The following is a 27,249-nucleotide window of genomic DNA, read 5'->3' as shown; positions in this document are numbered from 1 at the left end:
AGCTCGTGTCATATTTCAGTGATTATTTAACGAGTAAAGCTTTTGTACAACTTATTTAAAATTTCTTTAACCTTCTAAGTGGTAAAGTTTGTGTACAACTCGTGTCATGTTTCAGTGACCTTTTAACGTGAAAAACTCATTTTACAATTTAGTGACCTTCTAACTAGTGAAATTTATGTAAAAGTCTTGTCATATTTCAGTGACCGTTTAACGAATAAAGTTTTTGTACAACCCATTTAAAATTTCTTTAACTTTCTAACTGGTAAAGATTGTGTAAAACTCGTGTCATGTTTCAGTGACCTTCTAACGTGTAAAACTCGTGTCATGTTTCAGTGACCTTCTAACGTGTAAAACTCATTTTAAATTTCAGTGACCTTCTAACTAGTGAAATTTATGTAAAAGTCTTGTCATATTTCAGTGACCGTTTAACGAATAAAGTTTTTGTACAACCTATTTAAAATTTCTTTAACTTTCTAACTGGTAAAGATTGTGTAAAACTCGTGTCATGTTTCAGTGACCTTCTAACGTGTAAAACTCGTGTCATGTTTCAGTGACCTTCTAACGTGTAAAACTCATTTTAAATTTCAGTGGCCTTCTAACTAGTGAAATTTATGTAAAAGTCTTGTCATATTTCAGTGACCGTTTAACGAATAAAGTTTTTGTACAACCTATTTAAAATTTCTTTAACCTTCTAACGTGTAAACTCGTGTCATGTTTCAGTGACCTTCCAACGTGTAAAACTCATTTTATATTTCAGTGACCTTCTAACTAGTGAAATTTATGTAAACCTCGTGTCATATTTCAATGACCTTCTTACTAAGCTTTTTAAAAACGACCATGTAAAACTTATGTTATACTCGAGTGATCATCAAATCTTTGTTGATTTTGAAGAATTCTGTCGTGATAATAAATAAGGAGTGATGTAATCAAGTGAGCACGTAATGAAACAAAACACAGTAACAAAAAGTCAAAATATTTATTTCCGTTCTTGACTCGATTAGGGCGACGCATTCGCCCGATATTCACATATCATTCATTATATTCTACAGCACATGAGAGGAATGAGAAAAAACAAAGAAATGTATAACAGTAGGGGGCGCAACAAACGATTGGGGGGAACTGTACATGAGGGGATCGGGAACTGCACAAGCGGACAGGTCAATCATGTCCAATATTGTTTTTTTTTCTTCTTCTTTCGAGTCATTGATTTATTTTCAGTATTCACAGTCATAAAAACAAAACAATTTTGATGATGTCAGTTAAAACAAAAATGGCCGCGGCCAACAATTTTATATTTTCATTATCTGTCTCTCATTTAAAACTGTACAAGATTTTGTTTTAGACCTGGGTGTACGTACGTAGTAACGATGCAAAGATCAATTTCATTTTTTTTATTTTATTTTAAAAAGAACATTTATGTTCTTAACTGTACAAATAATGAAATGTTATGATTTATACAGAAACTATTTTGAGCATTTTTTTTAATAAAAAAAAATTGCGGTCTTTGTTAACTCACTGCATTCTGTAAGTATAAATACATAAATAAATAACACAGCATTACATAATGTGAAAAACATTTTTTTATGAATAATTTATATTTTCTAAAAAAGAATAATGTATATTAATGTTTAAAAGAATCAATTTGGATGCCTGCCAATTTCAGAAGTTTTGTTTGCTAAATATTGCAATGAATATTGATATTTAAAAAACTTTGCGCATGCAATAACAAAAATCTATAATTTGTGAAGGATACGTGAAACACGTATTTTTTTTAATAAATACATATTTTAAAATCTAAATTTTTTAAGAACACTTCAGAATTATAACCATTGAGTAATTATAACCAAGATTGCGTAATAAGTTATTCAGAAATAGTTTTAAAGAAGTTAGAGTGTAAAAAATTAGATAGTTAATAACGGTAACGATATTATCATCAACAGCAATCCTGTCGACATTATCGTATCCGATTTTTATCAATAGTTATCGAGATAATACCGTCGATAATAAACATGCGAATAATTTTTAATTTAATTTATTTCGCAATTTTTAAGAAATATCAACGTTTTAGTTTTAACACAAAATGTTACCAAGTTCTGATTATATGAAAATAAAAGGCTGTTTTAAGTTAGGCAACATTAATAAATCCATTATATTCAATAGCTATTGTAAATGCAAAACATAGAAAACAAACGAGAAAATCCTTATTACTTCATTAAATACATGGCCTTGGTATGTGAAATTTCAGATTTATTTTCGTTAAAAGTGCTCTCTAAAAACGGAATTAATGTTGATAATGAAGAGTAATGATTAATATCAATGGTGTGATAAAAATGAGAATGTTATATTAAAAACTATTTTTGTGATATTAAAATCTGTTAAAAAAGATATTAGCTTAAATTCAGCGTAGTTAAAAATCACTTGCCGTTAACTTAAAAAAAAAGCAAAGTATTCAATTATTGAATAAATTATCATCGTCCTACACATAATAGATTTTATCTATTAACACAAAAAAAATTAGTTTTATAACAAAGCAGATGGATTTTTAATTTAGGTTACGTTGAGTTTAAATCCCGTAACCTAAATTAAAAAATGAAAGTGTTTTAATTATAAAATTATGTATTTTTTTCTTTACCATGAACTTAAAAACATTGTAGAATTCTATTTTAGAAACAAATATCAGTTCAGAAAAAAAAAAAAGCTTCATAATATAAACAGTTTGTTGTGATTCAAGTAGGTTTGTTTTGTCGATATTTCAGAAAAACAATAGTTATAAAAACAATATAAATTTAAATTAGTAAGTATTAGTATTTCGTAATGACAGTTTACGTAAATAAACAAAATTTGATTTTAACATTTCAAATCATGTTTATAATAACAACTAGTAACTACTGATCACAGTAAAAAAAAAAAAAAAAGTTATACATGAGTTGAAAATAACGAAATAAGCGAATTGCACCGAAAAATAAGTGAAATAAGCAATTGGTGCCGGAAAAAAGTAATACAGCTACATTTTCACTGAATTTATATTAATTGCAACGCATGGCAAACTAGTGTATAAATTATTATTCATGTGTAGTGGATAAATTATTATCCTTGAGTAATTTAATTTCAATATCATCTCAGATCACAGTTTAATTATTATTACTTTTACAACTTTGTACACATCCTTCCAAAGAAAGATTTTTTTTTTAAGAGTTCTTACTCAAATCAGATTTTTACTTTTTTAAAATAAAATATTTCTAAAATGCACTAAGTTGGAACTACTTTATTAGAAGTTTCGTAGCATGTTGAATCCCGATATCGCTGCAGTTTTCTGAAAACTTAATATAGTGCAAAAATGGACCATATTATTGTATTTCTTAAACTTGATTATACAATGCTATGGTTCAACTAAAACGGAAACATAGTTCAACTTAACATCCTATTAAGACTGCAACCAATTTGCATCGCATTTAGAGGACGCCATACAGCGGAAGAAAATTTTCCTCGCTAATTCTCTTTTTCCTTCATTACTAATTTAAAGTGTAGAAAAAGTGAGTTCAGACAAACCTAAAGTAAGTTATATTTAGCTTTAAATAAAAAAAAATTTAAAATATACAAATGAAAATAAATTATGAGAAGATAACTTAGAATTATCCAACGTTGAAGTTCTCTGCTAATAATTTGTTTGCATTTCAATATTTTTGAAGTATTTTTTCAACAACTGAAACTTCATGACATACTCAAGGCATGCCTGAACTTACTTTTTCTTTCTTTTAAGTTAGTAATGAAGGATAAAGAGAATTTGGGACGAAAATTTTCTTCCGCGGTATGGCATCCTCTTAACCCCTTAACGATCGGTTAATTTTCAAGAAAACGGTCATAAAAGTGCCTATTTTGCCAAATACACGTATTTGATTAGTGCTGACATCTAGTTTTAAATAAACTAACTATCTACAATTACCTTAAAAAATATCCTGGTACTGCCATCTGGTGTGTAAAATGACAAATAAAATGCTTTCCCGGCAAAAGAAATGAATTAGTTTTATTCTTATTGGCGCGTTACTACTGAACACTCCAGCCCGGAAATTTCACGGGAGCGAGAAATAGAGGGCGAAACCTCACCCCGTCATTTTCACGGGAGCGAGAAGGAAGGTCACCGTTGCACTGCAGTTCAACGGGGAGTTGATTCTTCTGAAGAAAAAAATAACGGTGCAATTCACTCTTTGGTTAGACTATCATAACTAATAAATCATTGATGAAACTGGCCATCCGTAGCAGAACGCAGTGAGAGAACGATTGAACACATAAGGAGAGGTGAAGTAGGTCAACGCACACTCCAGGTCAAGACGGATCACACATTCATATTCTAAGTACAAAATATAATTCAACAAAATAAAATTTGATGGGGGGTGTACTGAAAATAAAAACAAAAATCACACAATAAAATCGGGTCGGAGAAGAAATGTCAATGATAAGAAATGGACGACATATAGATGACGGACGATGGAGCGCAGGCCCTATTGATGTGACGTCATCAAACAGGCAAGCTTTAACACGTATATGATGAAGGTGAGGGGTTGAAGAAAAAAAACCGACCCCCACAATTTTTTGTTGTTTTATTTATAACAAGTTCGCCAAGTTCCTCTGTTTGTTGAAATATGGCACGATTTTTTTTTGTTAGTGTGTTTTCTCACACTAAGTTCAAACGTCAATAGTTCTTTTTTGGATTTTGTTATTTTGAGAGAAGGTTCTACGATGAGAAGTGGTCAGAGGTATTCCACTCTTCCCGGTCGCAGTCAACTCACAGTGGCACATAAAAATTGAGAGTCAGTCTGAGGCTATCAACCACCGTTTCGGGGCCTGATGGTCTCTATAGGCTCTTCATTTGACAAGTTCGTTCGTAAATAATATTTATATAACAAGAGTTCGGATTGCTGGAGAAGATCTCCTTAATAGAGAAGAAAATTGGCTGAGCTACTATGGATGTAATTCTGGTGGCTGCAAAAGAAAGAAAAAAAATATCAGTAAAATGCTCATTAATTTATTAAATTAGTTAACAAAAATTTTAAAATAAAATAATAAAGGAATAAATAGATGCTAATTTCAACCCAAACTATGCTATACTTAAACCTATAAGAAGAAATATAATGGTATTTTTGTAACCGATTGAGTCTATTAGCTGAAATACCATAACCAACTGAAAAACTACTTTTTTATTTATTATTATTTCATTGCCTCTTATAATTACTATGAGTAATATGCGTACTTTTAAAACCCTTATCAGAAATGTTTTTTATTACGTATATTTTTTTAATTCCATCACTAGAACCATCATTTTTTAGATGCAGGCTTTCTGATTCCATAACTAGAATTACCATTTTTAGAGGAATATTTTTTTTATCCATTTCGAACCGCCATTTTTCAAGTGCAAGCGTTTTTATTTCACTAATAGAACTGTGATGTTTTAGATTCATTTGCATACTTTTTAACTCTATAACTAGAACAGCCAATTTTTAGATGCATATTTTTTAATTCCATAACTAGATAATTCCATAGTAATTTTTAGATGGATACTTTTTAAGTCTAGAACTAGAACAGTAATTTTTAGATGGATATTTTTTAAGTGCAGAACTAGAACAATAATTTTTAGATGGATACTTTTTAATTCCATAATTAGAACAGTCATTTTTAGATGGATACTTTTTTAAGTCCAGAACTAGAACAGTAATTTTTAGATGTATATTGTTTAACTCCATTACTAGAACAGCCATTTTTAGAGGCATTTTATTTAACTCCATTGCTAGAATTGCCGTTTTTGAATGTATACTTTTTTTTTTAACTCAATTACTGGAACAGCCAATTTTTAGATTCATACTTTTTATTTCATTAAAAGAGATATCATTTAAGCTTAAGATTACTCAATTTCACAAAATCAATGACTCAAAAGTTACACGGAAGCTTGTGAAATGATTAACTTCCAAAAGGATTCAGTAGGCGTTAAAAATTTAATAATAACGAATTTTTGCAAAATAATTACCCTTTAAGTCCCGTGACGTCATCACTAGGAGAAGATATCGGTTCTAAGCGATGACGATTTAGGACGACCCGGGACTTAAAGAGTTACAGAACTGGACCTATCCCATCACAACCTAGTGTAAAAAATCAACTGTAAGTAAAACTAAATACAAAATTATCAAATAAAAATAAAAAAGAATCTACTGTCAGTATAATGAAACACGTGATCCCAGTCAACCAAATTTGTAACTTATTTATCATTTATTTATCATTGCAAAATATTATGATACACATAAGTAAATTAAAATATCAATACTCTTTAGTTAGATAAAGCTAGTTATTAGTTAATGATTATAACATAAAATTTGTGTAGTACAATTTATTCAATATTCTAGTAACAAATGTTTCTTTACTTAAATCTTACCAGTTACCACACTACTAACTTAAAAAATCACAATTAAATAAATAAATTAAAAAAATAATTAATTATAATGTATTCACATTTTTATTACATGATTTATTTGTAAATATTTTTTCATATGAGGTGTTAGGTGTCAAGCAAATCCGATTCTCTTTTTCTAAAATGAATCTTTTTAAAATTATTTGGAAGTGTATGCAGGTATACTTTAACATTCTGAGCGCACATCCATTTAATCATTCTCCATTAAAAAAAATAAATTTTTTTTAAAAATAAGTTCAGGATAAACGAAAAGTTATCTTTACAACTTTGACTAGAATTGTCAAAAAAATAAATAAAAAAACAAACAAACTAGTTTTAAATTTTTAGGCAGGTTTTTTTTTTAGAAATAAATAAATAAATAAAGTTAGCATAGTTTTTAAAATGCAAAAATATCAAAACATTTAAAGAAATGTTTGCGGCTGTGATTTTTATTTCGGCAAAACTGCGACGCACTTCTTTTTCTTGTCTGCCTTGCATTATTTTGTCATCGAACCTTTTCTGTCATCGTCTTGTACCATTTTAAATCGAACAGGCTTTTTAACTAGCATTATTAAAATGCAAATACATGATTTTTCTCTCTGGAAAAACTGATCTATCTGATGCTTTAAGCCAAACAACTCACATGCCTCCATTATATGAAGTATAGTTATTTTTATTCAATATTGATAGTTAGATAGATTTTTTTACCTGATGCATGCTGGGATCGTAGAGACCACCCGATCCGTGTTCATACCCCGCTGTTTGGGAGATGACATGCCTGAGGGCGTTAGCCTATGTAGAAAAAAACAACAATAATTCATTCCACATCTTGAGATTGCAATAAAAAAACCATAATAAAATTCAAGCTGCATTAAAATTCATACATAAAACTAGACATTTCACTAAAGTAATAGGCATAACATCAGCGATTTATATACACCGAAGAGCCATTACATTATGACCAACCTCCATCTATAACAATGGGCTCGACCAGGTTTTCATGGTTTCTTGCCCAGGAACAATGTTTTCATGGGGCACATTAGGACCCATAATCCTCGCAGAACAAACTTGAACATAGTTGCAGACCAGGTTCACCCATTCATTGCACCAGTTTTTCCTGCTGGGGAAGGTGCAGGATAATACACCACGTCATAAGGGTCGAATCGTCATGGATTGGTTCGAGGAACATTCCAGTGACTTTCAAGTCATGTTTTGGCCCCCAAATTCACCTGACCTTAATCCAATGGAGCATTTGTGGTCCTACTTGGAAAAACAAATTCGTGCTGCTACGCCACCCCCTTGCAATGTGAGGGAATTGCAGGACCAGTTGGTCGCTTGGTACCAGATACCTCAGACTACCTATCAGCACCTTGTGGAATCAATGCCACGGCGGGTGCTAGCAGTCTTGAGGGCTAAAGGACGTCCTACATGTTATTAGCAGGGTGGTCATAATGTAATGGCTCTTCGGTGTATAAATAACTAAACATTTCGTAACAATTTGGAGGTATAAGATTTTTAAATCTATGCTGCGCATGGTAAAATTGCTTGATTGAAATATTAACCAAGTTGAACCTATTATGAGTGAAATTTAATCTTTGAAATACAACAGCTTAAATCAAGAAAAGTAAAACATCATTTTTTTAAAGCTAAATTAAATAAATTCTGAAACCAAGCTAAAATTTAAATCACGGTTTAGGATAAATATTAATTATAATTCACGTCGGAAAAATATAGAACTAAAAACGCGAATGAATTATCAGAGTACTTAAGTAAACTAATGAAATTAATTTTACCTACAACCACACTAACTTAATGAGAAGAAAAAGAAAATTCGAAATATGATATGATGTAGTTTTATGGTTAACAACAACACATGGGAATAATCTCCAACCTCATTTTGCAGCGAGGAAAAAAAAAATTATTTGGCGACAATTTTACAACGATGGTTTTTATTTTACACAAACTTTTTTCTTCTTCTCATGGTGCTGTCTTCTTCTCCTCGCAATTCTTTCCACTATCACCTCTTCAAGCTCATCGGCGGAAGAAATTAGCCAACTCGCCGGGGAATATCTGTCACTCAAAGGTACAGCCCCAGCACAGCGTGGGGCGCGACAAGACATCCCGACCGCCGCTTTAAACAGGCCTCGTTAGTAGGCTTCTAATCGGATTTTGGATCCAGGACTTGCCTTCTTATATTTTTATCTTCCTCTTCCGAATTAGCCCTTGCTTCTTCTTGTGTGCAGGGGCGGCGGTGTAGTAGGGCGCTTCTTGTTTATTGAATTAGCTGCGACACGCCACGTCAGTCTAACAAAGGAGACTTCTGGTAGAACCGATAGCGGTAAAAGCGCAGAAGATGGAGTTTTCTCGCACAACTAAATTGAATTCCGTTTTCTTGAGGTACTGGGGCTAAATTGTGGGTGGGTGACAGTCAACTTAGAGGGTGTCCCCCAGGGAATCTTAAAGAGTTCTAAGCAGACGATGTGATATGCCTCGGTAAGAAGCACCAGTTAAACGGTGATATTGAATATTGTAGGGCAAGTGTAAGATGCCAGCGTGTTAGAGCTTCATTCAATTTTTATAACTTGTTTTTTTTTTTTTACTCTTTCTTACTAAATGGAATAGTGTGTTTTATTTTTTCAACCAATTACATAAGGAGACGATTATATGAAATTATATTCGGTAGATGCTGTTTTTCAAATTTTTGCTGGGGATAAAGTCATTTAATATTCAAAAAAGCTGATGTTGTTCCAAGACACGTAATGAATTTGGGTGACAATATTTACATTTTATATCATGTACACTTAATGCAGCTAATAAAAATAAATCATAAGTCTTAATCTGTTTATCAAATACATTTTTAAGCAAACCAGCTATATTAAAAAGTGGGAATGCTTAGAGTCAGTTTCACTGTATATGCGTAAAATTTTTCATCAATTGTCAATGTTCGAGTTAAACAAAACAAAAATTAGAGGATAGTTTTACAAGAAATTGATAGCAATGTTTAGAGCTTAGAAACGTGATGATGAAAACGTTTAATAATTTTATTTATTTATTTATTTTAAAGGAAATAGGGACTATCGATTTAAAATTTTCGCTAAGACGGAATTAAAAGTCGTACGTTCATTTTTACACCAATTATGTTATTGTTTTAGCAAATACAAATTGGACAAACGATAGTCAGCTCTGTATATGTTCCTACTCAATATATCAAGGTATTTTACTTTAATTTGGTACTGAGCATGGGAATGTTCCAACAATACTTGTCGTTTTCTGCTTTGGGACTGAAGACTAAAACTGAATTTTTAAATGAGCACAAGACTGTGGAGCGGGTAATAATAAATATTGACTTAAAAATCAGACGCCGAACATTGGGTAATTGTGTAAGTAACCACGGTTAGCCTGACGGCAAGGGGACTCTAACCCATGATCCGTCTACCATACGTCAGCCCTGTGGTCGGTGCAAGCCAGATGCGGAATTCGCATCGACCAGCACTTGCTGGGATTCGAACCCGGTCCACCTCATTGGAAGGCGAATGCTCTATCTTCTAAGCGGCGGCTCTAGAATGGTTGATGGCAATGGCTCTATATTGCACCAAACATAAACGTCATTATGCGTCCTAGGTAAGGTGATCAAACGGTACTATGAACTAAATCTGACGCAAATAACAGAGGAAAAATAAAGATAGCTGGGGGCCTCCTGGAACTCGGGGTCAAATAAAATAAATTTATTTTGAGGTAAATAGCTTGATTTATGAAATATTATTCTCATTCAAACATTTAACTGAAATTTTTTCCCCTAATAAACTAATTTTGACAAACTTTAAGAAACTAGTTTACTTAAAATAGGCTTTTTTTTCTCTCTCTGTGAGTTATTACAAGATAGAAGGCCTTTCCATTCAAAGAATGCCACAAAATACTTTAAAAATAATTTTATAAATTCAAATAAGTTATTTAATTTATTTCAATCAAAAACAAAAATAAATATTTATCCTTTTACAAACGCATTTATTAAAAAGATAACAATTTCTTCTTAACTTTAGAAATAAAACGAAGAAATAATTCCGATAATGATAAAAAATTATAGAAGATATTTCCAATAAAAATTTGAACTCACTTTTTAAACATACAGAAAAAAAATTAATCTCTTTAAATCAACTTAATAATATGTAAAAGCGAAATATAAAAAGAAATCTGATTAAAATTTTTATCGTTTTAAGAAAACCATCGAATAAATAAAAAAAAGATAATCTCTAATTACTGAAGACATTTTTCTTTATCACTTTACAAAGAGGATTAGATTTATTTTAAAATAAAGATGCTCGAATACATAAATAGTTCAGTCATCAATTTAAACAGAAAAAAAAAACACGAAGTTTAAAATCGCGAACAAACTTTAATCTTTAAGTCGATTATCGCAACTTTTGATGATAAAAAGAAACAAACGCGTTTAAAAAAAATAGCCAATTCCTTCAAAAAACAAACAAAAAGGATTGGTTTAAAAAAAATAAAAAGAACGAACGAGACGGAACATTTTAAAATTAAAAGAAGGAAAAAAATGGCTTGAACAAAGTCGAATCAGGGATAAAAGTTCTTTTTGAAAGCTTTATGTTGCCATCCTAACTGCATATTTTTACATTTATTCCCTCTACTTTTCTATAGTGCCGCCAGTTTTATGTCGTGATCACGCTTTAAGCTCACTTGACCTCTTTTAGAACTTTTTTTGTGCTCTTCACTTCATTTCTAATCTAATACTGATTTCTTTTCAGTTTTACATTGGTATTTTTCCTCAATCGTCTGCTTTCAAGAAATCAAATGTTACAAAAAGCACTTTAAAAGAAGTTTTTGAATTTAACTTCAACTACTATGTTTAGTGTTCAGTTAATTGCGGAAAAATCGTTTGCTGATTTTCAAAAGTTTTCTTTTTTTTTATTCTTTTATGCTGGCATTGCCTTGAAAAATCACTTTGAGGAAAAGAAAAGGAAAAAAAATAAGATTATACTTCAAGAGCTCCTTGAAAATAAGTAAATGAAAAATTTCTCCAACCTCAGATTTTTATCGTCGATCTCGGTTAAAAAGAAAAATCGAATTTAGAGAAATTTTTCTATGATTGCAGATGAAATGAGAAAAAAGAAATCCCATTAATTTATTTCAAAGTCATCAAAATAATACTAACTTTGCATTTCTAAAACATATTAATAGGTATTATGCTTAAATGGGGAAATAAATTAAAAAAAAAAAAAGGTAAAAAAAGGGGGACTTTTTAATATATACACGTGACTTCTACTGATGAGAAGGATCCAGAGGTTATAAAATGTAGACTGGTACAACTATTTTTTTTTTTTTTTTAACAATATCAGAAAGAGCACTTTTTCACAGTATGTTTTGGATCCAGAGGTCATAAATTTAATAAAAATACAAAGAATGGAATAGGCAGGTTACGAATGTATAAAGATTTCACCATAAAGAAAAAAAATCCTTTATGCCAGGATACAGGCCAACGATGGAAAGGCAGACCTAGCTTGTGATAGTTAGATAGAATCAAACAATGTGGATCAAAACCTTGGTTATCAATGACACCAAGGTTTGTTTGCCAAGATCAAAACAATGGAGAACGCTAGCAGGTAAAAGAAAAGCTTCGAAAAAACTTCTTGGGATAGCCAGGGTCTAACCCCGGCTGAAAAGCTAATGAAAAAGACATGGAAATTACTGGAACATTGAAATTACTATCCAACAATCAAATTGATTAAAAAGCCGTTTTTATCATCAAAAGTTATAAACTGACCATTTTTTTTAAAAGTAATTTAGTGAAAATATTTAACAGTTAATAATATTTAAGAGTAGTGAACAACATTTAATTTGTAATGTCAGTGAATCTAATTATGTGATATAGTGGATATAACAATACGTGTGGTGGAATAATTTTTTAGTAGTCCGAAGGATCAATTTCATTACGAGTAAAGCATTTTTTTATGAATTAATTTGCATTGAAATCATTATTTTAGCTGTACACACTATTTAGTTGAATAACATGCAATTATGCCAATTCTTAAGTTTAGGAATTTAATAAAATTGTACTTGGAGATCGAAATCGATAAATAAGGTGCATGTTACCTTTTGCAATGTGATAGTTTACCCTTTTAAACTTTTCTTTAAATAGCTAACAACTACATGTTTTTTTAAAATTAAAATTATATGTATTAATTACCTGTGACTGTACATTGGCCCCCATGGACTGGTAGGAGTCCCCACCATTCAAGCTCATGTTATACATAGAATCCTGGGGTGCCCCAGGTGGCGGTGGGCTGATCATTTGACCCGGTTGCTGACCTTGAGAAGTTGGCACCATATTGTAAGGAGAAGAACCCGCTGTAAAGAAACAAATACAGGAATTCAATTTATATAGAAGGGTAAAAACATAGAACAAATAATCGAATCCTTGAAATGTGAAAATAGTATCTGGCAAAAAAACTGGGGGAATAAGCATGTTAAAACGAACTAATTTTATATTTAAGCTCACTTAACTAAATCTCTAACAAATCGCTTTGAATGAAATAATATCTAGCATAGATTTTTAAGATAATTTCACCAATTCCTATAAAATGTTACTTAACATGTTAATACGTGCTTCAATCAATGGTTCATGGCTCAGTCCATAAAATTGGCGTTTTATAGTTTGCGATAGTCTGCTTGAATTTTTTTTATACATATAATTTAGTTTTATATAATTAAACAAATTTCAAATTTAATCAAAAAAGTGAAATAAGTTGATTCATAAATGAATTAAATAAAGTAAAAAGGAAACGAGACATAACATATATATTTCAATTAAAAAAAAGTGATAAAACTGAAGTGCATGTTTTTATCACTAAGGTGATTACGCGCATCTCTCTACAAACATAAACAAAATTTTGTTCAATATTTTTTTAACGTGCTTGAATCATCAATTTATATAGTTTTTAAATATATTTGTCCATTATGTGTCATTATTACATAATGATCTGGTAAACATTGAGTTTAGTAGACATTAAATCATATACCATTATTAGTCTTAAAAAATTATAAATTTTGACTGAATCAATTAACATTTAAACTAACTAAATTTAATATGGCAATATTTTCAGTTCAAACGCAACATTAAGATTTTTAGGGCTTGTAGACGACGGTACGGTGAGGTTGATAGTCTATTTCTGATATTTGTTAAAGTCCGGCAAGTTTTAATTTAACTCCCTTTAATTTTAAGAATGTTAACCTACTGCCAAATTCCGCTTGCTTTAGTGAGTGGTGGCTACCTGATTTCGTATCACATTGTAAATGTGTTGAAAATCATGAAATGAATACCCAGAATACCCTTAGTATAAAATAGAACTAGTGACATAAGTACATCTATTGCACTAAATGTAAATTAAGTTTAAAATTAAATAAAAATAGACGATAAAATTTAACATAGTCTTGATTAAGAATCCATTATTTTTAACAAAATAAAAAAAAAAATCGATATTTCACCCCCTCAGGGTGTTAAATAGGGGCTGAAAGGTTGTAATAATAAAATGAAGATTTTTTGTGTATGTGTCTCTCTCTTATATCTCCAGGACCATTTGCGTAAGCGTCCTGAAATATGGACAGTGGGTAAAAGGGTTAATTTTAGCCCTAGAACTTAAAATTATTTAAAAATTTCAATTAGGAGAGACATTTGAAAAATTGAATTTTCTGTTTAATATAGCATTAGCCGTTGTCTTTAACTCTAGATTGCCTAAGGAAGTCATTTTGACTGCTTTTAATTTCAATTAGAAAAACAATGATGTATATAATGACACAATTTCTTAGAATTTCGTGACTTTTTGTACAACATATAATTTTTTTATTGCTAATATTTACTAATAACTTGTTATGTAACTGTAAATAATATAAAAAATATTAAAAATTAATTTCAAACAAATTTCTTTACACATTATTTATTCTTTTACAATCCGGTCATTTTGACTGCTTTTGGGAAATATAGGTATATACCAAGTTTCAGTCTTTCTAGTGTTAATTAAACATTAGAAGGTATTATTTTTTTTTCAAATATTTTAAATATAACATCATTGATATTAGCTAGTTTATAATTCTCATTATTTAAAAAGGAGCTTATTGCACGTTCTTTAATAATTAATTATTCATTAGTCGTTACGTCATATAATCTAATTGATAAATGAGAGCGTGGCAGGATTCGTGGTTAACACCATTAACTAGTATTTCTAAAGTTATCTAAAACCAAGTGTTTATTTTGCTTATAGATTGTGCTTCTATTAAATTAAATAATTTAAAATCAACGGTATATGAAATAAAAAAAAAGAAAGTATTGTACTGAAAAGAAAAATAGATGGAGAAATGGTACTAATTCGTTAAAAAGAAGCATAACAAATCGCTGTACTATAAGTGACGCTAATGATGCTTAATTTTGGTAATATGTCCTACACGAATTAAAAAAAAAATAAGCTACGTATTAAGAACCAAATTATTTGAGAAATGGTAGCTGTTCACTGAGGAAAAACTTAAAAATTCTCCATATTGTTATTGACGCTAATGATGCGCAATAAATTTTGATAATTGGCGCAAGTGATGTAATGGTAATTGGTGCAGTTTTAATAGTTAGCAGTGGTATAAAGATACCCATATTAGTACATTAGGTACCTATTATATAAAACTGTGTATTACTTAAAACTGTACCTCTTAAAACAATGCTGCGCATTTTTATAAAAGAATTTTTACGGCCTCGCGAACTTACTTTGAAATTTTTTTTGTCTAGTATTAATTCTTTGACCATTTAATTTTTAGTACGGCGAAGTAGACAGCAAAAAGGTATAAATAATTTGGGTTAAAATTAGTACTTTTTTTATAGGCATAAAAAAAAACTCTAGATTTTTATAATAGTTACAAGATTTTAAATATATATGAATAGAAAACAGAAAAAAAAGAATAAATAAGGGGACAGAAAATTTTATTTTGCTTCGAGTTTTTATTTTGCAATTTACGTTTTATATATAAGAATATTTATAAAATGCTAACAAATTGAAAATAATAAATGAAATTCAAGAATTAAATATAGAATTTCTTAGAGAGAAAAAAAAATTGAAAAATCTAAATTTCTAAAATGACTCAAAGATGCGAATTTAGAAATAAAGGTCGATAAAATACTTGTTTTTTTTTATCAAAGTAACAAACAATTATACTAAAATAATGAAGTTTTTCCGAAAAATAATAGACGGTATGCATTTTAAACAAAACGATGAGGAAAAACACGAATCATTACCCGCATATCACAATTAAGAATGAGTTATAAATCTGGTCATCTCAACATGCTATCAACTTTGAATGAAATCCCGGAAGTGACGTGGTTACACAATTGAAGATTTATTATGATTGCCAAATTAAAGAATTAATTAACAATTAAGACCTTCGAGGAACACAGGAAACAAACAGGGCTTTAATCGTTGCCATATTCAATTTTGTTGCGAAAGTTAAATAAAAATTTCCATAGGAAGTAGACAAAAATAATTTCCCAAGCAGACGGTTAATAAAATGCTGCCATATGTAGTATACTAATAATGGCACTGTAGAGAGAAATATGATTTATGTAAGTTACGTCACATCCTTTATGCACTCAAAGTGTATTAAATACCCTAACGCAAGCAAGGCACATGCGCGAATTGTGAGCAACTTTAAATTACGAATATCTACTGAATGATTTATGGAGATTTATTATCATTAACAAATAAGCAGGAAATAAACATTTAATTTGCCGTAAATTAATCATGTCCATTTCATGAAAAATTAGAGTAAGAAGTTTGCATAGCTGGGAAAGTCACGCTGGTTCTTAAAAATAATGCAATACGTGCAAAATTGCATCGAAAATAAAAAATAAATTAATTAAAATCTGGAATTTGATTGAAAATATCAATCATAAAAATATTAACTTTTATGCTGAATGTTAGCATTTGATAATAGCCGTCTTTCTCATTTTAGAAATTTTATTTGCTATTTATTCTTGTTTGCACTAATAATAATTTATTTTATAAAGCTAACGTTTTTAAGTTGGCAAAAGAACAATTAGTTCTTGTGCGCGATTTCAATGTCCCTCATATTGTAAATAGACGTTCAAAATATGTTAAAGAATGTTGAAAATATGTTAAAAATATATTCAACATAGAGGAATTCTGACGGGAAGAAAATACATAACAGACAGTTAACTTAAGTAGCCTGGGTTTGGCTAATATTTGAAGACAAGATTTGTTAAGAACGTGTTTAGCACAAGGCATCTTTAACAGTTGTATAAAAATAACTGTATTAATGTAACAGACATTTATGTAAATCTCGCACCATTAGTCATAACAATGGCAATTTATTAAGAATCCTGATAGCATAAACAAAACTGAAGGCGCTTTTATAAATCAAATCATGCACAAATCAGATCATACAAAAGCACAAAAAAGGAGAAGAAAAAAAATTCGAAAAAGGGGAGTCAACTGAGTCTGAAGGAAAGGATTTAGGCAAGTACATATTTACGAGATGTCTCCTATACATGTCTTCACATCCGGGACATGTTTGACAAAGAGCTGATAGCAGCAAATAGCCCAACTAAAGTCGTCAGGAGACACAGAGTGTCCATAGCATTTATCAATGACCCCAAACTTTCTCACTGCTTAACATCCATCTAAGTATATATCATCCCCCCATGTCTGAATTTATACGGCAGGGGCTTTCCTTTTTTTTCTTTTTGCTTTTACAACCCACGCCCTACAGCCACGGAGCCCCGGCGGGGCAAAGTAGTAGGCAACGGTCAATTGGGGAATAGTCCTTGCAGTATGGATACACACACAGCCAGCGATAACACCAGAAGATTGAGAGTGACTGCAAAGTAAATAAATAACTTCCTTCAGAATCTAAAAAATATAAAGAAAAGGGGATAGGGAAGTGCCCAACGGGCGAGGAACATGTCTGCGGGATAGTCCCATGGTCGCCGTTATGCTAAATCCAAATGGCCAAAAACGGTGACCGGTAGAATGGATTCATGTAAATTTCCCTCCCTTTTAGGACTAGATGTATATATGCATGTACATTCGTTGAGACGTGAGGGTACATAACAAGGCTATGTATCATGGGGCATTCCATTGCTGACATACTGTATCTTTAGAAGAACAGAAAGGGAAGAAAATGTTCGAATGGGATGGGGATGTTATGCACAGGAGGTGAGGGAGATGGGGTACCCCTTTTGTTGCGTGCGCCATGGCTTCAAAGACTTGCTATTCGTCTAGCGATGACACAACGAAATGGAATAGCATTAATGCATCAAAAACCTCTGGCATGGGAGATGAGAAAGCTTTTTGCTGATATTGCTTTTGGGGGAGATATGTCTTCTCGGTTTTCTTCTCATCTTATATGTTTTATATGTATGGTGGGCGCTATTAACTGTGAGATTATGTGCTGACTGCGTTCGTATAGTTCATAAACATCTCCACTAGCACCTTTCTTTTCTTATTTATTTTTGATACAGTTTACTTAGATGCTATTATTTATTTATGAAAAAGATTTTTTTCATAGCTTTCCTACTATTGCTGTACAGTCTATATTATATTTTCAATTTTATGGATTTGTATTAATAAATACGAAATAAAATATTATGATTTCAAAAAGTAACTTTTTTTTCTTCTTCCAAATTATTAAAAGATATTAACTCAGAATTACAAGTGAAAGCATTTTTTTATGAAATATTGGGCACGAAATAATTTTATTGTAATTTTATATTAAGGACGTTATAAATGAAAAAAGAAATACGTGTTGACAAAGCATTTTTCACACACTGTTATATTTTTCATAACACTATTATAAACACTCTTTTCAATGACAATATGTTTTTGTTACTCAAATAAATAGATAAATAAAACTAATAAATTAGTTTAATGTTCGAATCATGTAGCTTTTAGTGTCAGAGAAAGAAAAACATTAATTCTGGATTTTTGGACAAGCTTTTTACAATTCTGACCAGCCCTCATAAAATATTAATTTTAAGTTCATTTATTTCGATGGATTGTTATGAATTGTGTTTAAGACTTAGATATAATCTAAATTATATAATAATCAAACTATATGATAATCTTCATATAGTTTGAACAGCAATTAACTATGTAAAGATTGGTTGAGAAAAAGGAAGTAATTTACAAACAGTAAATTCCGAGAAAATTGTATTATCAATGTTCAAGTTTTCTACGAGTAGAACTAAAGGTAGCAGCCACAATTCGTGAAATCATTTTGAAATCTTCAGCCAATGATTTAATTTTTGAGTCTCTTTTCATCATTAAAAAGCACTCCACATCATAAAATTAAGCGATTACGTGCCCCACTGAAAAACCTTCGCTTTTTTCAATGGCAATATTTTGATTCAAGTTTTATATTTTGATCTAACCTTATACTCTCTTTCATTATCAATATTACAATCTAACCTCTGCCTCTTTTTCTTCAATAGCAATACCATTTATTTACTTTTGATGCAAGTCAACTCTCATTCCCGTCACAGATATTAATGAGGAAGATTCAGATTGCATTTTACTTATTCCTTTTAGTGTTTAGAGCTATTGAAGGAGCACAAAAGAAATCCGCATGGGTGGTCCAATTTTTTTTCCTCCAGCCTGGACCATCCTCCCTGGAGACGGAACCAAAGAAGTTGATCAGCACTAAGTACCAAAGCAAGTAGGAATAAATAAAAGAAAAGGAGGAAAAAATGCACCAAAACCGAGAACACAGAGAATGGAAATCCCGGAAATAACAAAAGAGATGCAAAAAGGAAGGACAAAAAAAAAATCAATTTCCCAAATGGACAGGCATTTTTTCCCCTTCCTTTCAGAGTTGGCTGCTGCTCTTTTGTGTAGTTTATTTCTTTAAGGGCAATTTTTCTGTTTCAGAGTTAAGAGTGGGGCCACTTAAGGCTATAGACCATTCTGCGAAGCTTTTTCATGCTAGAGGCAATCCATTTTTGACTGTGCCCAGTATGAAGCATAGCCAGAGATGGAAGAAGTAGGAAGAAAAAAAAAAAAAAGAAAGATAGATCGTCCATTCAACATGTTGTTTTTGAAGCTTAGACATAAAACAGAAAGACTTAAACAGATTTGTTTCGCAGCGATAAAAAATTTACAACTGTTATGAATAAAAGTTCAAATGTTTTTTTATGTGCTTCGGACTTTGGTTGATTTGATTGAAAGCATTTTTTATTTGCCTGCTAGACGAAAGGTTCTGAAGGTTTTTGAATTTCTCAATTGTATTAATCCAGAAGTGTAAGTTCATTTTTATCTTAAGTATGCCCAACTACATTTAAAAAAAAGTTGCACTACTTGTGTGTTTTAAATACATTAAGTAATTTTGCAGATATATTGTTATAAGTTCAAATCTCATACTAATATTATACACAGATTTATTTTTTCAGTCATCAAACGGGTTTATTATTCAAACGTTACGAAACATTTTAAAAAGCTATATACTTAATACGCCATGTTAATAATATGTTACCTGATGCATGTTGAGATAACGTGTTCACTCAACTTTCAAAACAACCTCTTTTAGATGCTACTACCATTATGCTATATTTAGATGCTATTTATATTTGCCTGCAATGCAAAAGTTTGGAAGACTTTTGAATTTCTGTACTAAATTAACATTGAATTTATTTCAAGGCTTTTCATAGAATTTGCTTTTATACGCTTCTAACAAAACTTTTAATTTTTTTTCTCGGCGTTTTGAGTTTTTTTATAAAAAAAACTATCGGATGCTTTGGGGTCATCAAAGCTTCCACCCAGCAATTAATTCCTCTCGAACTAACAAAATTACTTGGCAAGTAATCAATGTAGTAAATAATACTACAACAGTTGTAATAGATCCTAAAAACTGGGGAAAAAATGTATTTGTTTTTCCAGATATTAGTCTGCTTCCTTTTCGTTTATTTAAGCGTAATTTTATGAATAGTAGTAATTTACAAAGACGCCCGTTGGCTGTGCGGTAGCGCTTCGCGCTGTCGTGCCCCAGGTCCCTAGTTCGATCCTCGGGCCGGGCAAGGCTGACTCAGCCTTTCATCCCTTCAGTGGGTCGATAAATGAGTACCACGCATGCTTGGGAACTAAACACTGGGGGTTCCGCGTTCGGCTGACCACCTGACCGGAACATCTGCTCCTGCACCCCAGAGCCCAAGGTCAAGAAAACTGAGATGGGCACAGTAGGCCTTGGCACTCAAGAGCTGTTGCTCCGCTGAGTTTAGTTTAGTTTTAGTAATTTACAAAGTACAAGTAGCGTAATTTTATGTATGTAACAGTTCTAATTTCCCATTAAATAAATTACATTATTTTTACAGTAAAATATACATAATATAATATGCAACACGCATCAATCTAAAAGGTAATTAGTGTTCGTCTATTACAACAGCATCTCTATAATTATAATTATTTAAATAATTTCCTTTATTACTATAAATAGCACGAGTTCTTAAGTCACATACTTAACTATAGCCATGCTTAAAAAATTTTTTCTTACATATTTTTTTTATCAGCGTTATGTATTTTAATTATTTATTTATTTTTTAACACCTGTTAATTTTTTACGATGGAATTGTCCTTCGATATATATTTCGTTGTTCGGAAAGTAATTTCATTGTTTCCCAAGAGAGGACCAAGACTTAAATGTATTTTTTTTCACAGTTAGTTTCCCAAATAAGCCGCATAATAATATATTTTGACAGCTTACATAGCAAGGATAGGTTGAGAAAAATTTCTATTCTGGTTGGCGCCTTTTCAAATATAAAAAGTGAAAAGCAGAATTTCGGCATAGTTTACTTTTTTGCAATCGAAAAGGTAAAAATGTTGTTCAAACAAGAAAAAAAATATTCGATGTGCATGGAGAAGGTTGACAGAACGCCAGTGCCAAAATTGGTTTGCAAAATTTCGATCCGGTAATCTTGCTGCTGAAGATGCCCCATGATCTGGAAGGTCAGTTAAAACTGATGAAGATACAATCAAGGCGAGCATTGATGCGAACTGGTGAGTTCTTGAGATCACTGAAAGATTAAATTTATCGAATTTGATTGTTTCATGATGCCCTTTGGTTAAATCTCAAAGCTCGCTATATGGGTTTCTCCTGTCTTTACTATAAGATCTCGTTGGCGTCTGAGATTTGTTTCTCAAACGTCAAGAAAATGATCCATTTTGGAAGTGCATCATATCTGGGGACGAGAAAGGGGTTGTCTACAACAATGTTTCGGTCACTACAAAAGTTTTTAGACCATAAAACCCTTACCTCAAATGAGGAGGTTAAAAATCACCCGGATTAATTTTTTGTCAGAAAAGAACAAAAAAATTTAAGACCGTAGAATAATGTTACTTCCAGAACTTTAGCAAAAGGAATTGGACCAGAATGAACAATTTTGCATTCAATAAAATATTTATTCCCTATAAGAATTGGGATAGAATATTCACTAAAAGAAAGGGGATTTTCATAGGGAAAAAAATTACTTTTCGAACAACAAAATATTTTATTTATTTTGCCTTAAATCTTTTATCTTTTTTCATTTTTATTTTTAATATGATAAATTATAAATGAAATTAGTAAGATGTGTGTATTTTAAATTTAACAAATTTTTTTAAACTCATGTCATTAAATATAAGTTTCCTCAAAATTCAATATTTGTTTTATTTCATTTTAATTTATATTAAAAACAATGCAACAATTTCAAACTTTAACATAAATGAAAAAAAAACATATTATAATAAATAAAACAATTAATTTAGCAAATTATTTGGGGGACAAAAATAGGTCAATATTGTTATTAGAAAAAGTCCAATTTTCTCTGAAAAATCGAAACTTAGCACACTAGTTAGCGTTTTAGTTATTAACTGTTCCAAAATTTTACACAACCTAACTTTTCTGTTCATTTTAATCAACCTTAGAGTGTGTGAATTAAAATTTAAGAGCAAAATACTGCTTTATAACATTAAAAATTCAGTTCTAAAATCAATTTTACATAGTCTGAATTTTTTTTCTATTTATGTTAATAAATGTTAATCGTATCTCTTAAGAGCTAAATTTTTAAAAAAAATCTTAATGTTATTCTGCGACAAATTCTAATTTCTAATTTGTATTAATTTTTTTCGTATTTATTATATTTAACATTACGTTTTTTAATCATACCTCAAGAGGGAAAAATCTAATAGCAAAAACGGAATAATAACACAAGAATATTTTTATTAAACTATTTAAAATCTGGTTGTTTTTCGTTTCTATAATCTTCTTTTCATTGTGTTTTATTTTTATATATGAAATTCTTTGTTGTTCACAAGGTTAAATTTTTTAATAAAAAAAATTGAAAAAATAAATAGAACTAATTACTTGAACTATTTACAAGTTTTATCGATTTTAAATGCATAGTTAATAATGTAAACTAATAAACTCTTACACTGCCTTTCTATCAACTTTGACTTTAAATATTTCCTTCTAAAAAATTAATTATCTAAAATATCATGCTCTTTTAAAATAAATCGTTACTTTTTGAAAATGTCTGCTTTTCAAGACATGTAAATCAAAGGGTGGAAAAAATTCTCTACAATAAATTCACAGTAGTTACATAATAAACTTTATTTCTTATAAAAGAATTTCGGTCTTGTTTGACTATTTCATTAAATAAAAAATGATTCTGTATTCAATTATTGTTCTTTTTTTTTTCCTTCAAATCTTCGGGTTTGTTTTTTTTTCTTCAATATTTCAATGTCACTCTATCATTTTTAACAACCGATTATTAAAAATTAAAAACTTTTGTCATTAATACATTTTGTTAAAAAATAAAATTTTAAAATTCAGATAAGAGTATCATACCAGAGCTTGATGACAGGCGGGGGCTTCCTAAAGGACAAAAGAAAAAAATAAAATCACAGATCATCACAAAAACTGAATCCCATCTGCGATTGTTAGTAACGCAGAAGCATCATTTTACAAAAACAATAAAATAAAACAAAAGAAATAAGCATAAAATTCCAAGCTTAAAAATAAAAAGGAAAAAAGACAGTATAAGGGAAAAAATAAACATAAAATAGAAAATAACTATAATTGGCTTGCACTTACTAGATTATTAATAATGGCAATTAATTAGTTGGGGCAGTAAGCAGTGATTTATAAAAAGTTAGGATTATGAGCAATATGTTAGTAATTAGTTGATGCTGCAAGTATTAGCTAAAAAATTTTTTGGATTACACGGAAAATTATATGAATTAGTTTTTGCTTTTAAAATTATATTACTAACGTGTTATTATCCGCTGATTCAGTAACGCTAAAATTTAAAATAGTTGTAGTGAAATCACACTATTTAGAGCTTTACGGCCATAAAACAATTAAACTGGTTTTAATAGTGTTTGCAACCACATTACCTACTAAAGAGTAATTTACTGTAGAAAGTACAAACGCATAAAATAAGTAAACGTACATATTGGCAAATATTTTTTCCAACCAGAAAAATATTCACGCTATGGCTATCTGTTTGTGTGGAAAACACCTTAAGCCAGGGATGGCGAACCAATGGCACGCGTGCCATTTATGGCACGCCACATAATATTTTGGGCATGCCACCGATCACGAAGTTCATTCTGAAGCAATTTATCAATTAAATTAAAATTCACAGAAATAAACATAAAAAAATAAACAATTATTGACAAAAAATTACAATTAATGCCAAAAAACAATTAGTTACCAAAAAACAAGCTAACAATAAATAACTAGCAAAAAAAAATTAACAGACCTGCTTAAAATAACATCTTACAACCTAATATAAGTTATTTGTCATCTAATCTGCAGCAACAGAAGTCACACTGATGTTACTTTAAGTTGAATTACGCGCAACTGAGACATTGCGAAATGTATTCTTTTTCATAGCAAATAAAGAGTTTTGAGTTGATAGTATTTAGTGTTATTATTTTCCCAATAATCACGAAGTCAAAATTGTTTGACGGCACGTCTATGACCAAATTAAACAATTTTTTAGAAAAAATGGCACGTTGGTGCATAAAGGTTCGCCACCCCTGCCCTAAGCAATTCCATGAGAATTAATACTGGCCTAAAGTTCAACGCAAGTACATTTTCAGTGGCCAATAAGAAGTTTAGTATGAATGCACCCTTTTTAAGGAGGTTTTTTCAAATAAATATTCACGCGATGAGTATGGAAAACAGCCAGGAGAGATTCCATGAGAATTCATACTGGCATGAAATTCAACGCAAGTGTGTTTTCTATAGCAAATAAAAGATTTAGTCTGAATGTCTACTTTTTGATATTTTGAGAAACTTAAGGTGTCTCCTTTCTATTTTTCTTCTAAGAATGTGATGGTAACGAGTCTCGTTGTAATAATGGAACTATATGCATACTACGTTATTGAATACTTCATGAAATATAGAGGATAGTGTCACCTGAGCCACAACACCAATTCTTTTAAAGGTTACATATTTGTAATGTCAGTAGTATATTAGGCCACTAACATTACAATATAAATCATAAAAATTATTGGTATATGATCAACATATTTAGTCGAAAATCTAGTAGCGGGTTAGTAAACAACCCACATTAAGTTTTTCAATATGATAAATATTCTCCGAATTTTAATTTTTTGTGAGGAGTATAATAATTAGGTGATAATGGTAATACAAGAACGTATACAAAAAGTAGCAAGATACATCACTGAATTTCAGAATAAAAATTAAAATTTTTTATTGATAAATAGCATCAAAAGATGTACACGAATAACTGATTTTGTTTATACTTAGTCAGAGAATTAAGCTTAAAATCATAAAATTAGGCTTAAAATCTTAAAATTCATGAATTGGACAAGTTCTTTTTCTTTTATGATAAGTTGATTATTCGCGTTTAAACAAGTTCAATTTCGGTAAGTTTCTTTATACATTTTTAATCGTCTATGTTTATTAAGATAATTCTAACTGAACAGCATACTTATAATGAAAACAAATAACTAAAATGCGTTTATACGTCATTAAAACCTCAAGGTTATAAGCTAACGGTTCAAACTGTGAATAAATTAGTTCTACAAATATCAGTACTGTTGAAATATTAATACGGTGAACATATCAGTTGATTGTTCAGGAAACATTAAATTAAGATGTGACATTAAATTGCGAACAGCCAACTACTGGAATGTGGAAGTTCAACCACAGAGCAGCGATCAAATCAGGCGATCAAATTATTTTGAAAATTAGTCCTATAAGTTGTTGGTATTAAAGGCAATATTACAAAGATAATCTGAAAATTATAAGTTAAAGCAAGAAATAACAATCAAAACAGATAGTTCTTGATACAAAGTAGTCAAGAATTGGTGAAGCAGCATATATAATAAAAGCTTTCAGAAAAATTTTAATATTTCACGAATTTAACTTGCCAAAAAAAAGGGGATATAAAAACGAAATATCATTTAAGACAGGGATGGTAAAAACAGCCGTTGGCATTGAAACATTTAGTCGGGGGAAAAACTTTTTAAATGAAAATTGCAAAAGGGAGGAAGTATTGGTACTTTAATTTAAAACAATCCCCCAAACTAAGCTGGAGGGAGAAAGGAAGAATTATACCTGCCATTCACTAAAATAATTGTGTGATTCAGAGTCAAACAAAATTTTGAATTCAGACGATTTTTTGACAGTCTAATTTCAAACGATATATTTTGGTATAATGTTTTGATTAAGTTCAAGAAAATAAAATTGAATATTAAAAGGGATAACCCAAAAAAGCATTCTCCAACATAGAACATGCATAAGCCATTTCTTTTTTTTTCAAAAATATTTCCACCTTCTGGTGTCGAGGATATTTCTCAAAGTAAGGGATTGAAAAATGTTATGAAATGTGAAAAAAAGAAAGTATCAAAACAACAATGAAAAAGCACCTTAAAGTTCGGTGTGGAAAAGTTATTTTATATATTCTTAGAGGAAAAGAAGGTAGCGATACCACTGAATTTAATAACTTTGGTGTCAAGGTTCATAGCAACGGCACAACTGAGGCATTTTCCTTTGAATTCTTTTTCCAGCATTTGGTGTCTTTTAGACTCAATTTTTTGAAAGGCGAAAATTGAATTCAACTTGATATATATATTTATGAAAATTTGAAAAGCTGAAAATTCATGTATTGAAAAATATAGGGGAAATATAAATTCATATCCAAAGGAACTGAATAGGTATATCGTAGAGTATATAAAGGAAAAAGCTAGAATTTTTATATTATTTTAATTATGTTTTACTTTATTCACAATACTACTTTTTATAGAATATATTTTTTGAACACTATAGTAGTTAATGAATCGAACAAGTTCGCGAGCTTTGTTTCCTTCAATACTAAATACTACAAATACTGTAACTTACATTTGCTTACTAAATCATTACATTACAACTCGACTACATTAATGTAGAATTGTAATTATTACTGTTATATGCCTTAAACATTAGAATAAAACAAAGATTTTTATTGCGATACGTATTACTATTTTACTACTTTCGGATTGAAGGTTTTGGAATACAAATCTAATTTTGAGATAAAAGTATTGAGATAAAATTGAGTAATTTTGAGATAAAAGTATCATTTTGCAATCTATGACATATGCTGAAGATTTTTCAATTTGTTTTGGAGGGGGACAGCTGCTGTCGTTTAATCAAATATCCCAAATCAAATTCAGTAAATTGCTAATCAAGATTGAGATTAACAAAATAATAACAGCAGATTAATTAAATTTTATGATAATATTATCATCGGTGTTACATTAGGT

At 30.3% G+C, this 27,249-nt stretch overlaps 1 protein-coding gene across 4 annotated transcripts in view; it reads right to left on the bottom strand.

The window, feature by feature from the left end:
* Positions 1-956: 956 nt before the first annotated feature.
* LOC107439046 (homeobox protein extradenticle) overlaps positions 957-27,249 on the bottom strand; it is a 320,360-nt gene continuing 294,067 nt past the window's right edge. The window contains exons 7-11 of one of the 4 annotated variants that reach the window (XR_006224678.3): positions 23,321-23,347; positions 12,642-12,802; positions 7,145-7,228; positions 6,020-6,131; positions 957-4,980 (exon numbers count right to left, since the gene is read on the bottom strand). Coding sequence is in view for 2 of the 4 variants with exons in the window: in XM_043039033.3 (XP_042894967.1) it covers positions 4,960-4,980; positions 7,145-7,228; positions 12,642-12,802; positions 23,321-23,347 (293 nt within the window). In the remaining 2 variants the exon portion in view is untranslated. The remainder of the gene's footprint in view (positions 4,981-6,019; positions 6,132-7,144; positions 7,229-12,641; positions 12,803-23,320; positions 23,348-27,249) is intronic. The other 3 variants (XR_011637542.2, XM_043039033.3, XM_021145349.4) reach the window with 3 other exon arrangements.

This window comes from Parasteatoda tepidariorum, chromosome 10, assembly GCF_982258835.1.
Source record: "Parasteatoda tepidariorum strain Cologne lab strain chromosome 10, Ptep-v5.0, whole genome shotgun sequence".
NCBI classification, from domain to species: domain Eukaryota; kingdom Metazoa; phylum Arthropoda; class Arachnida; order Araneae; family Theridiidae; genus Parasteatoda; species Parasteatoda tepidariorum.
Note: the sequence above shows the minus strand (reverse complement) of the source record. Positions and strands in the feature narration are given on the sequence as shown.